At 29.9% G+C, this 14349-nt stretch overlaps 1 protein-coding gene across 1 annotated transcript; it reads right to left on the bottom strand.

Moving 5' to 3' along the window:
• Positions 1–1250: 1250 nt before the first annotated feature.
• LOC130809488 (extensin-2-like) lies at positions 1251–4765 on the bottom strand. Its single transcript, XM_057675282.1, has 2 exons — positions 2770–4765; positions 1251–2453 (listed from the first exon to the last, which is right to left on the bottom strand). Exons 1-2 carry the CDS (start codon positions 4757–4759, stop codon positions 1381–1383), a joined length of 3063 nt encoding a protein of 1020 aa, XP_057531265.1. The 5' UTR covers positions 4760–4765; the 3' UTR covers positions 1251–1380.
• Between the last annotated feature and the right edge of the window lie 9584 nt (positions 4766–14349).

Below are 14349 nucleotides of genomic sequence, written 5' to 3' on the forward strand. Positions count from 1 at the left end.
TATATATATATATATATATATATATATATATATATATATATATATATATACATATATATATATATACATATATATATATACATATATATATATATATATATATATATATACATATATATATATATACATATATATATATATACATATATATATATACATATATATATATATATATATATACATATATATATATATATATATATATATATATATATATATATATATATATATATATATATATATATATATATATATATATATATATATATATATATATATATATATATATATATATATATATATATATATATATATATATATATATATATATGTACGTACATAACATTATATTATATATATGATCGAGAGTTTATTATTACAAAGAGATTATTGGTGATTATTTGTGATTATCATTTGATTATTATTGGATTAATCATTGTTATTACATTGTATTATTATTGGATTATTATTAGGATAAAACGAAAAAAGAAAAAAAATAGCAAGTATTTGCTGCGATCATAGGCAAAACCGCAGCAAATAATGCCCACTTATTTGCTGCGATTTTGCCTCTGACTGCAGCAAATACTCCTCCTTATTTTCTGCGGTTTTGTGTTGACCGCAGGAAATAATGCCCTTTTTGCTGCGGTTTTGAACCGCAGCATTTATAGTAGGACATTTGCTGCTATCACTATTGCTTGGGGCCAAAACGCAACAAATAATGGCCATAAAACTGCAGCAAATGAGGTTTTTTCCACTAGTGCTAGTACCTTCCCTGATGATTGAAGGACATATTACCATATTGAATTAATGAAAAACAAGTCATAATCATTTGACATGTTCGAAGAATTCCAATAGGTAGTAGAGTATCAATTCAGTAAGACAATTAAAGCATTAAGAACTTTTTGTTGTGGTGAATAATTGAGCCAATAATTCATTAATCATTTGAAAAATTTTGAAATTATTTCATAATGGGTTCCTCTTGAAACACATAAGTTGAATGGTGTATCTTAAAAGAAAAATAAAATGACATGGTCAAAGCTATATGATCTTTTCGTTGTGGTGAATAATTGAGCCAATAATTCATTAATCACGAGTTGATTTTGTAAAGTTTATTTATTTAATAATTTATCCTTAGGAACCATGTTATTTATTATACCTCTTTAGTGAACTTTCCAGTTTGGCTTAAATTTTGATAAAGATTAATAGATTTGAAGATTTTTCGAACAAAGAGTATTATTTTTTTTCCATGTTGCATAAGAATTAAAAAAAATGTAAATAAAAATTTAAATTTTTTAACCAATTCAGTAGTAGATATGGCACAATAGGCCACATATAATCAAACATAATCATAGCTTATAAAAACTCATGATTTAATTTCTCTTAGTATCCGTAGTTAGTGTAGGTAGTAGTTTTATCCTCTGATTTTGGAGCATAAGATGATGGTGCTTCATAACTTGACTGAGGTGTATAGTTTGATGAAGTTTCATAACTTGACTTTGGTGCAATGTAGGATGGAGTTTCACTACTTAGACTGTACCTTTCTTCAGTGTAAGGTGGAGCCTTAGAAGCTGATCCAGGTGTGTAAGATGGTGTTGTATCGCATGATGGACTCTCATAACTTGATTTTGGAGTATAGGTTGATGGTGAGACATATGATGAAGCTTCATCGCTTGACTTTGTAGAGTAGGTTGATAGGGTGTATTTTGAAGTCTCATAGTCCGATGTTGGTCTGTATGTGGATGGAGTGTACTTTGGAGAGTAGGAGCTTGGTTTTGGAAAGTAGGTTGATGGGGTGTATCCAGGAGTGTAATTCACATAGTTTGATTTTGGAGATGGAGAATAATATGGAGTGTAAGTCTCAGAGCTTGATTTTATAGTGTATTTCGGAGCTGGAGAATATTCTGGAGTGTAAGCCACATAGCTTGATTTTGGAGTATAAGTTGATAGGGTGTATTTCGGAGATGGAGAATATGTTGGAGTGTAAGTCTCATAGCTTGATTTTGGAGTATAAGTTGATGGGGTATATTTCGGAGATGGGGAATATTTTGGAGTGTATGTCTCATAGCTTGATTTTGGCGTGTAGGTTGATGGGGTGTTTCTTTGGTAATAAGCTGGATAATATTCGCATTTAGCACTTGACTTGTAAGCAAAAATTGGAATAGAGTACAACTCTAAGGTGTATGTTTTTTGGTACTCAGTTATTTGTTTTGAATAAGTTAGGGGAGCTCCGCTTACTCCAAGATGCATATTTGTAGCAACATTGCAAGTGTATGATGGAGAACTTTCAAGATAAACTTTGCAATCTGTTGGTTGTAAATGTTTACCAAGTTGTTCTTGAGTAAATGTAGCCAAGTAATAACCATTCTTATCAGTTTTGGGAGTCAACATTGAAAACTTAGCTGCCTTGTATCCATACCCAGTCTTTGCCTCACATGAAATTTTGGCTATTGCACCTGATTTCAGATTCAGACAAGTTACGATAAATTTAGTGATATAAAATGGTATTGATATGTTTAATTTGAGCATAATTTTAAAACTATTTCAGTGGTTTATTAAAACATGCACTAACACCTTTTTGTGGTACGAATATTGTTGTACGGAAAGATTAAGATTAATAAATATTATGAGTTTAATTTTCTCCCTATTCAAAGAAAATAATTTTATCCATAACAAATTAATTTTATCCCTTTCTAAATTCAAAATCTTTTGTTGAATCAAAACAAAATACTTTATTAAGCACATATAAAAGTAAATGGAGAAAGAATTTACCTTCAATTGGTTTGAAATCATTGCAAGACTTGCAATATATGACACCTTGTACACCGTAAACTTTGTATGATTGGGTCTTATGCTTAGGGGATGGATTGTAAGATGAGGTAGGGGTGTATGAAGAGACATCGTACTTTGGAGATGGACTATAAGTTGTAGATGGGGTGTATGATAGAGTGTCATATTTAGGAGAGTGCTTAGAAGAAGGGTTGTACATTGTGGTTGGGGTATATGATTGGGTGTTATATTTAGGTGAAGGGCTATACGATGAGGTAGGCTTATATAATGGAGTCTCGTATTTAAGAGATGGGCTATATGTTGGGGTTTGAGTGTTAGGAGTCTTGTACGTTAGAGAAGGCTTGTAAGTGGACGTTGGGGTGTATGATGTTGCATCATACTTTGGAGAAGGGCTATAAGTTGATGATGGGGTGTATGAAGGAGTCTTATACTTGGGAGAAGGTTTGTAAGTTGCTGACGGGGTGTATGATAGGGTCTCATACTTGGGTGATGGACTATATATCGGGGTAGAAACATATGGAGTCTCATATTCATACTTAAGAGATGGGTTGTAGGATGGAGTATTGTATTTAGGATATGGGCTGTAAGTTGAAGTAGGTGTGTAGGATGTAGTTACATACTTAGGAGATGGACTATAAGTTGAAGTGGGTGTGTAGGATGGAGTTACATACTTGGGAGATGGGCTATAATTAGTACTTGGGGTGTACATAGTTTCATGCTTAGGAGATGGACTATAAATTGGTGTAGGCGTGTATGTTGGAGTTTCATACATAGGATATGGGCTGTAAGTTGGACTTGGGGTATATGATGGGGTTTCGTATTTGGGAGATGGACTGTATGTTGGAGTTTCATATGATTTGGTTTCTGAAGATGGGTTGTAAATTGGAGTAGGGGTGTAAGATGTAGTTTCGTACTTTGGAGATGGACTGTAAGTAGTACTTGGAGTGTATGTTTTAGTGTTGTACTTGGGAGAAGGGCTGTAAGTCACAGTAGTGGTGTCGGATGGAGTCTCATACTTAGGAGAAAGACTATAAGTTTTAGTGGGGGTGTAAGATGGGGTTTCATACTTAGGTGATGGGCTGTAAATTGGACTCGGGGTGTATGATGGTGTTTCATACTTAGGAGATGGGCTATATGTTGTACTTGGGGTATAGGATGGGGTTTCGTACTTAGGAGGTGGGCTGTAATTTGGACTTGACGTGTATGAAGGTGTCTCATACTTAGGAGATGGACTGTAGGTTGGGCTTGGGGTTTCGTACGTAGGAGATGGGCTGTAGGTTGGACTTGGGGTGTACGAAGGAGTTTCGTACTTAGGAGATGGGTTGTAAATCGGACTTGGGGTTTCGTACTTAGGAGATGGGCTGTGGGTTGGACTTGGGGTGTACAAAGGAGTTTCGTACTTAGGAGATGGGTTGTAAATCGGACTTGGGGTTTCGTACTTAGGAGATGGGCTGTAAATCGGACTTGGGGTGTATGATGGGGTGTCATACTTTTGTGTTGGGTTGTAAGGTGGGCTTGATGTGTATGATGAGGTCTTAGTGTCTGGGGTTGGACTGTAGACTGGTGTTGGAGTGTATGATGGAGTTTCATATGAAGGTGGGGAACTGTAAAGAGGACTTTGGGTGTATGCTGGAGTCTCATACTCAGGAGATGGGGATGGGCTGTATGGTGGACTTAGAGTGGTGTATGCTGGAGTGTCATACTCAGGAGATGGAGATGGGCTATATGGTGGACTTAGAGTAGTATAGGACGGAGTTTCATACGCGGGAGAGGGAGATGGACTATAAGGTGGGGTTGAAGTGTATGATGAAGTTTCAGATTCAGGCGAGGGACTATAAACTGGAGTTGATGTGTACGAGAGAGGCTCAATGGTAGAAGGTGGAGTGTAAGAACGAGACACGCTAGCAGATGCAAAAACTAAAGATGACAAAACAAGGAAAGTGGAGAGGGAGAGGATGCGTGGGAGACCCATGTTTGTAGATGGGAACCAAGATGAGGATGGTGTAAGACTAAAAATGTAATGGGCTTATATAATGTTGATTGCCGCTTAAATAATCATTTCTTAATTGGCTTAGTTGTAAGAAATATTATTGTTGGAATTTGATTTAGTTTGCAGACTGCCGGCGAAGACCATTATTGTTGGAATTGAATTTAGTTAGTGGGCAGCATATATCCACGACGTGTATATGTGAATGATACCTGCTGATGCTAAGCTTCGATTCTCACTTCGGTCGAGACTGCCTGACGGCTAGGTATTGTCATTGGGCGGGTTTGGAGCTGGTCTGGCCAGATTCGGACCCGAACTCTTTTATTTTTTATATATTCAGACCCGGATCCGGACAGTAAGGGTCCAAGATATTCAGACCCAGACCCAGATCCTCCGGATCTGACGAGTGTAAGGTCATTAATGGATCTTAAACCAAGTCTCTTTGATTTGTAAAAATTGAACCTTTTGCGAGTCTTTTTGTATTTGTGTAAGCAACTTATTATCGTATTACAAACAGTTGTTCGTGCCCATAAAATTTAAATACAAAATAATTACTAAAAAGCAAAACACTTGTCTATATGCATAATTAAAAAGCAAACACTTGTCTAAATGTACAAATAAAAACACTTTTCCGAGGGGTAGGTCTAGGGTCTGGGTCTGGGTTCGGGTCCAGGTCTGCATCTTGGGATTCGGACCCGGACCCGTAAGATATTTTTTGGATTCAGATCCGACCCGGATCTGATGGGTCTCAAAAATTAAGACCCAAACCCTTAAGAAAGGGGCGGTTCAGAAGGGGTCCAACAGGATCTTGGACCCATGACCATCCCTACTGGCGGCAAAGACCATTATTTCTCCCAGTTTCGATTCCCCGCAAAGCAGTTATAGTTTTGCTTACCAATTGTAAGTTACACTGGTGGGTATTTCCGAAATCTTAATCTTTAATCATTTTTAGTCGTAATTATTCTCATTTACACCTATCTGTACCAATTGTTGTTTGGGTTACCATTTGTGATTGATAAAATTACCTATTAATTTTACTAATACAGTTAATACTAAACTACTACGACTAATAATATACTAATACGACTAATATACCAACACAACACTATTAAAAATAATGGTAAATTAATATGACGAATAATATATTAAGAAAAAGTTTCTAGAAAGTCCGCTTAACGCAATTCATATTTTTCTATCTTGATAATTCATAGTATTACATGCGATCTTAGATTATATATCAGGGAAATTTGCAAACAAACATCTTTTAAAACCCTTTTTTTGTAAAGAAACACCTTTTATAATTTATTTTGTAAAAAAACACCTTTTAAGAGACTTTTTTTAAAAAAAAAAACACCTTAAATCAGTTTCCGGTGACTTTTGTCAACTTTCCGGCGTTGACTATGCCATTTGTCAACTTTTCGGTGTTGACTTTTATTTTTATTTTTATTTTATTTTTTATTTTTATTATTATTAATTTTTTTATTTTTGTTTTTATTATTATTATTATTATTATTATTATTATTATTATTATTATTAATTTTTTTTTAATTTTTCTTAAAATAATAATAAAAATAAAAATTAAAAAAAATTAATATTAATAATAAAAATAAAAATAAAAATAAAAAAAATTTTTAAAATGTTTTTTAAAAAAATTAATAAATTTATATTTTTTATACTTTTTATTTTTATTATTATTATTAATTTTTTTAAAATTTTTTTTTTAAATTTTTTTTATTTTTATTTTTATTTTTATTTTTATTTTTATTATTAATATTAAGTTTTTTTTTAAAATTTTAATTTTTATTATTATTTTAAAAAAAATTCTTAAAAAAAAATTAATAATAATAATAATAATAATAAAAATAATAATAATAATAATAATAATAATAATAATAATAATAATAATAATAATAATAATAATAATAATAATAATAATAATAATAATAATAATAATAATAAGAATAAAAATAAAAACAAAAATAAATAAAATAATAATAATAAAAATTAAAAATAAAATAAAAATAAAAACTAAAGGAAAAATAATAAAATAATAAAAAAAAATAATAAAAAGTTTTTTTGAAAATTTTTTTTAAAAAATTATGATTTTTTTATTTTTGTTATTATTATTATTATTATTATTATTATTGTTATTATTATTATTATTATTATTATTATTATTATTATTATTATTTATTTTTTATTTTTTATTTTTTTTAAATAATAATAAAAATAAAAATTAAAAAAAATAATATTAATAATAAAAATAAAAATAAAAATAAAAATAAAAACAAAAGTCAACGCCGAAAAGTTGACAAATGGCATAGTCAATGCCGGAAAGTTTACAAAAGTCACCGGAAACTGATTTAAGATGTTTTTTTAAAAAAAAGTCTCTTAAAAGGTGTTTTTTTACAAAAAAAATTATAAAAGGTGTTTCTTTACAAAAAGGGGTTTTAAAAGGTGTTACTTTACAAAAAAGGGGTTTTAAAAGGTGTTTCTTTGCAAATTTCTCTATATATCAAGATAAAGTTTCTAGAAAGTCCACTTAACGCATTTCATAATGTACAATGTTAGTGATGGAAGATCGATTTGCGGTTTGGTTTTAAAATAAAACCAAATTAAGTTAAATTTAATTCGGCATTTAATTTTTCAATTCAAAACCAAATCAAATTTGGTCACAATACAATCAAACCGAACCAAATTAATTTAATTTAAACTTTTAAAGCCCAATCCAAACCAAATTTACTCCTTAAAAACAAATCTAAAGCGCAAATTGATTTTCAAAAACGAAATAATAAAATTGAAAAAATTTAAAGTCATAGTAGCAAAAGTAAGGATGAAAAAATAAATCTTGAATTACTTATTAAAGGCTTATCTTGGTCTTTTGTAGGCTCAAACCTAACTCAGCAAAAAAATATCGATTTAGAAATTTCTAATCCAAATCAAAACAAATTTATGAAAATTCCAAACTATATTTCTTATTCGATTTGGATTAATTTGATTTACAAGTTTTAAAAAAATAACTTTCACCCTAACAAAGGTATCATTTAGCCTCTCATATTATCATAATATGACTATGTTAAAAGTATATTATTTCAATTCAAAAGGTTGAATGTAGATGTATTATTAATTGCTTAGAATAAAACATGACTCAATTTTTTTCCATTAAAATTATATAATTAAAATTTAATTTTTTAAGAAAAGTTGACATTAATAATCCAACTTTTTGCTCGTCTGCTATAAATAATATCACATTTAGATTATTTTGTCTTTGTTTGTTGTTATCATACCCTATTAATACTTATTATTAGTACAACCAGTCTCCTGAATGACTATCTTTCTGAGAGACATTTCTCAGGTCCAATCCATTAAAGCTTATTGCCTACTCTTACTCTACATTTTCTTTTATGGGTCGACCCAATCAGAGATGGTCTCTCAAAGAGGCCGTCTCTCACAAGAATTTGTGTTATTACTAATATGGTATGTTGTGGGCAAATATATAACAAAGATTAGATTATTAGAAAATAATTCAAAAGTGAGATCATACATAATGAATGAGTAAAAAGTTGGATTATTAATCTGAATTTATCCTTCTAATTATTGAAACTTCTAATTATTGAAAGTTCATTTATATTATGTAAATGATCAATACTAAAAATAATTGATTAGATTATTTTGATGTATTATGTGCCCAATCTATATATGAATTAACAAATAAATGATAAAATATGTTTATTATATTTGTTATTTTCATATTTTAAAAATAATATTGAAATTAAAGCTAAAAAATTTGTTCTTTGGCATGACTTTGGTTCAAAATTGGGTTCATTGTTGTTTGAATTGCATTCTTTCACAGTTTGATTGTTGATTTGCATGTTAATTTAAAAAAATTAGTTCAGTTTTAATTTGAAATGAAGAACCGTAGTTTGTTTGCTAAAACTTAATTAATTTGTACGAATCTTGTGCATTTTCATAATAAATCAATTCAAAATAACAGTTATTCCTTAAAAAAATTTCCCTTTGTCATTTTGTGTGTTTTATTTATTGTTCCCGTAAAAATCTTTTCATTTATGTTATAAATATTGGACTAAAATAACCTTTGCACCCTCAGTTTAATATTTTAATAATGCTTAAGGTCCTCACATATCTTTCAACTTAACTTTATTTTAACATTTTTATATTTCTTATGGTCTCAACATGTTTTCTAATACCTTTATAAAAATATTTTTTCATTAGTTGTAGTCACCGTATCTTTTCAATTAACTTTCTTTTAATATTTTTTTATTGTTTATGATTCTTACGTTTCATCCAATAAATTTATTATCCAATAAAATAAAACATATCCAATACGACAATTAAATATTTTTGTCGATAATTTGATGATGGAATTTCAACATTACGTTTTAGTATTTCATTAAGGAACGGAGAGAGTATATGACAATTAAATATTTTTGCCTATAATTTAATAATGGAATCTCAACCTTTAATTCCCTGAATTTTAGAAAGTTAAAGAGGGAGAAAAGGGGTACCCATTGCTTGCCACGGTGGCCAATGGTAGTTGAAAGGGGTATGAGATGATGGGTGCTGCCATTTTCGACCATAGATGGCCGGCTGAGCATTAGGGATGGTCATGGGGCGGGTTTGGTTAGACCCGGACTCGGACCCTTTTATTTTTTTTGGATTCAGATCCGGATCCGGACCCTAAGGGTCCAAAATTTTCAGACTCAGACCCGGACTCTACGGATCTGACGGGTCTAGGGTCCTTAATGGGTCTTATACAAAGCCTCTTTGATTTGTCAAAATTGAACCTTTTTCGAGTCTTTTTGTATTTTTGCAAGCAACTTATTATCGTATTACAAACACTTGTTCGAGTCCATGAAATTCAAATACATCATAATTAATAGAACGTAAAATCACTTGTCTAAATACATAATTAAAAATCAAATATAAAAGACTAAATGAGAAATATATATGCAAGATAAGATAATGTAGTGGTCTGGTTAACAGCCAAATCCATAGAAATATGATGAACGAAATAAGTAGAATATCAGCCAATAAATGTAGGCACTCACTGTAGTCACTGGTAGTGTTCCTGCATTTCCTTCAAGCATTTTTCATGAATTTCCTTTAAGTAGAATAAGCATTTCCTTCAAGAAATCAAAAATTTAAAAACAAAATTTAAAAGTTTAGGGTCCGGGTATTCATCTTAAGACCTGGACCCGGACCCGTCAGATTTTTTTTGGATCCAGACCCGGATCCGAATCCGATGGGTCTCAAAAATTAAGACCCAGACCCTTAAAAAAGGGGCGAGTCCGGGGCGGGTCCAACAGGGTCCTGGACCCATGACCATCCCTACTGAGCATAATGTGCTAACATTGATGGCTATTGTTGGTTCGATTTTCTCAGGCTTCAACCTAATTAAGTTACTAATTACTTAATTTTATTAATGTGATTAATATAAATAAGTGATAGTTGCTTTCAATTTGATTATTGCACATAAAATATTTTCTGATTTAATTTTATTAAATTTATTATAACTTAATTTTATTAATACGCTTACAGTCCGTTTGGTTTTTTGTAATAAAATGGTGGTAATGGAATTAAAAATTATTGTAATTTTGGTTGAAAATTTCTTGGCTACCTTGGTGGCCATATTTTTCCAGTTTCAATCATCTCATTTTCTTTATAAAATTCGTTACAATGCATTATCATTGGGAGATGTGGTATTAGGTGGTAATAGAAATTTGAACAAAAGACTATTTTGTGATCAAAGTTTCATCACCATGGGAATGATATAGAACTTTTAATTAAATTTACACTATAAATCATTCCCGTTACCGCCATTTAGTACCACTAATAAAATAGACCGTTAATGTAAAATAAGTGATAGGTGTTTAATCTGATTAATTTACAAATATTTTTATATAATTTCTTATTTAATAATTTAAAAACATGACCTATTTCATTAAGTTTTTCTTAATTTTAGTACGATGATTAATATTATTAAATGTTCATGCTTTTATTTTGTTCAATCCATGTATTTATTTTGATATGATGATATTATTATAAATTGTAATATGTTTTTATGCTATTTAATATTATATATTATATGCGGTGATTATTATGCCCCAAAATTATAATAAAGCTTACAATGTGTATATAGGTAAATTTGTTTTAATTTTAAGTACGATCTTTGCATTATTTATATTTTTTTATATTAAAGTTAATTTTTTAAATTAAAGTAATTTTAAATCCAGAAAAGAGAGGTCTAAAATGATCAAGGATAGAGATCTATGTTGTTTAGTGGATTCTTAAAGAATCTCAATTATTTTTTACATTTTATTATTGCTTTTAAAAGTTTTGCTATGTTTATTGATTTTATTTTATACATGTGTTTGCTTTTAAATAAACTAACATAAAAATGTTTCACTAAATATTATTGAATGAATATCCTTTTCCAAAACCACCTCAAAAAAAAAAAAAAAAATCCTTTTCCAAACAAACACCTGAACAATCCTTTTATCATTCGTGATAATTTATGCCCAAGCAAGGTGTTGCTGATTGATTTAGCACAACATAGCTGAATTTCGGAATTTAATATGTATCTTTAGCACAACTTAAAATGAATAAAGTGTTTACGATACGACATAGATTCTGACGAATAGTAGGGCCTAGGTCCGCTTATAATTATTTTAAACAGGATCTTAGAAAATTAATTCCTAAGGACAACTTAAAGTGATTCAAGTGTTAATGGCATTCACTCTTTTATTATTTTAAATAACTTAAATGATAGTTTGATAAACATAATAAAAGTTTTCATATTTTATGTTGTAGATATCATGTCTCGTAACAAAAATTGTTTATGCTTATTAAAAAGAGAAATACTACCTTAATTCGTGAGTTTTGAAGATGAACAAGCAAATGCCTTTGGTTTCAAACGCTTTTGAAGAATGCACACACACGCAGATGAACAAGCAAATGCACGAATGAAACAGCAAGCAAACGTTTGTGAAGATTATGTGTTCGAAGTTTATGAAGAACAAGTTTGAAGAAACACTCAATCACTCAGTTTTTTCGAGTGTTTTTCAATAATGGTGGGTTTGAATTGATTTTATGTTTTTTAGAAGAAGATGAAGATGAAGAATGAAATGTTGAATGGCGAAAATGGTGCGTTTATTGCTTGAGTCGAGGATTTTCAATGGGTTTGTGAGAAGAGAATGGCGAAATGAAAAGATCAGAATGGCGGGCTTTATTTGCTATACTTGTATTTTGAGAAGTTGAAGAAGCGTGCAGTGTACATTGCGGTTTAATGCTGCGGTCACAAGCCAACCGCAGCAAATAAAACTTTCTTTTTTAATTTTTGCTGAATTTGAACGGTTGCTTTACGTTATTTGCTGCGGGCCATTTAAGGTTATTTGCTGCGGGCCCTAGCCAACCGCAGCAATAAATGCTTTTTTTTTTTTAATTTTGCTATTTGTTAACGGTAGAATGGGGTATTTGCTGTGGTCAATCAACAAAAACCGCAGCAATTAGTATTTTTTTTTTTTCAAATCTTTTTCCCATTTATTGCTGCGAATATACTAAAACCGCAGCAAATATTGAGCAGCAAATACGTTTTTTTCCACTAGTGCTTGTGAAGGATAAATTAAACGAAAAAATTTTCCTTACTGGAAAGGAACCTGAGAATTGTTATAAAGTTCGGAGGAAGAGAAGATATTTTTGAAACCCCTATTTCAAACCTAACCTAAAACTCTAAAGATGAGGTGAAAGTCATTCATAAGATTATCATTGAAAGGTTAGTAATTGTTGTTTTCTTTATGTTAGCTTCCATTAAATTTAGCCTTTAAACGAAGCATGAGAAAAATGGATGCATACAACATCATCCAACAATTGAAAATCACGTTTCATTTTCAAAATAGAGTTGAAAGGTATGAGACTAACAAAGCTATTCTTGAATGTTAATTAAGAGAAGCTAATGAGAGAACATGTCTTTTAAGATTCTTGGTTATTTTCAAAACATGGAAAGACTAGGCTTTCCCTATAGCCAAGTGTATGCTACTGACATCATACTACATTATTTCATAAATGATTCAAAAGTTTTGTTCGAACTATCACATGAATGGAGAAGAGAAAACCTTTTTGAGTAACATGGTATGTTCTTCATTGCCGAGAAAATTATTCAAGTTGAATCACAAAAAGATGTGCTTATGATTTAAAAAGGAAAACAACGGTTTAAAAATGCTAGGAAAGCAAAGAAGAACCCCAAAGGAAAAACAAAATTATTTTCTAAAGCTTTTGAAAAATTAAAAGCTTTTGCAAAGCCATGAGTCGTTTTTGGATACCAAGTGCTTGAATAAGAAGCATGATACTTCTACTATAGGTATCTATATCATGATAATTTAATTCAAAATTTCTATTTCTTAGGTATTTGATACCATGGGTTTTTTAAATTTATTTAATAAATGTGAAGTGACTTTTAGAGAGTAGGAAGCTGGCCAAAGGTATAGTAGAACTACGCATTGTAAATGGCGTAAAAGTTGCTGCTACAGCAGCTGGGACTTATACTCGGCCTTTACCTTTTTTATTAATATTAGTGTTTAATATTTGTTATATGATTCTAGTATTGATAAAAAAATTATATTTATTCTTGAATAGTATAATGAAGGATATTCATTTACAATAAAAAAAATTAGTTCTATATTTAAATGAATGAAATATTTTATGCTTACACTAATGATTTAAATGAGTTCACTCAATAAAGATAAATATATTCTTAACATAATAAGCAAGAAACATAGATCAAATGATACAAACTTAACTTGTCTATCGCAGTATGGTTTAGGCTACATCGACTCAAGTTGCATTTAGAAGTTGCATAAATATAGACTTCTAACATATTTTGATTATGTATCATTTAATGTGTATGAATTTTGTTTGAGGCAAAAATGATAAAGTAACGTTTTACTTCAAAAAGTGATAGGACTATTAAACTCTTGGACCTAATACATACTGGTGTATATGGACCAATAAATACAAAAGCAAGGAGAGGTTATAACTAGTACCTTCACTAATGATTAAAGTAAATATTACCATATTTAACTAATGAAAAACAAGTCATAATCATTTGACATGTTCAAAGAATTCCAATAGGAAGTAGAGTATCAATCTAGTAAGACAATAAAGCATTAAGAACTTTTTGTTGTGGTGAATAATTGAGCCAATAATTCATTAATCATTTGAAAAATTTTGAAATTATTTAAATTATTTCATAACGGGCTCCTCTTGAAATACATAAGTTGAATGGTGTATCTTAAAGGAAAAATAAAATGACATGGTCAAAGCTATATGATCTTTTCGTAGTGGTGAATAATTGAGCCAATAATTCATTAATCACGAGTTGATTTTGTAAAGATTATTTATTTAATAATTATACCTCTTTAGTGAACTTTCTAGTTTGGCTTAAATTTTGATAAAGATTAATAGATTTGAAGATTTTTCGAACGAAGAGTATTATTTTTTTCCATGTTGTGTAAGAATAAACAAAAAATGTAAATAAAAATATAAATTTTTTAACCAAT

The sequence above is a fragment of the Amaranthus tricolor genome, chromosome 3 (assembly GCF_026212465.1).
Source record: "Amaranthus tricolor cultivar Red isolate AtriRed21 chromosome 3, ASM2621246v1, whole genome shotgun sequence".
NCBI lineage: Eukaryota > Viridiplantae > Streptophyta > Magnoliopsida > Caryophyllales > Amaranthaceae > Amaranthus > Amaranthus tricolor.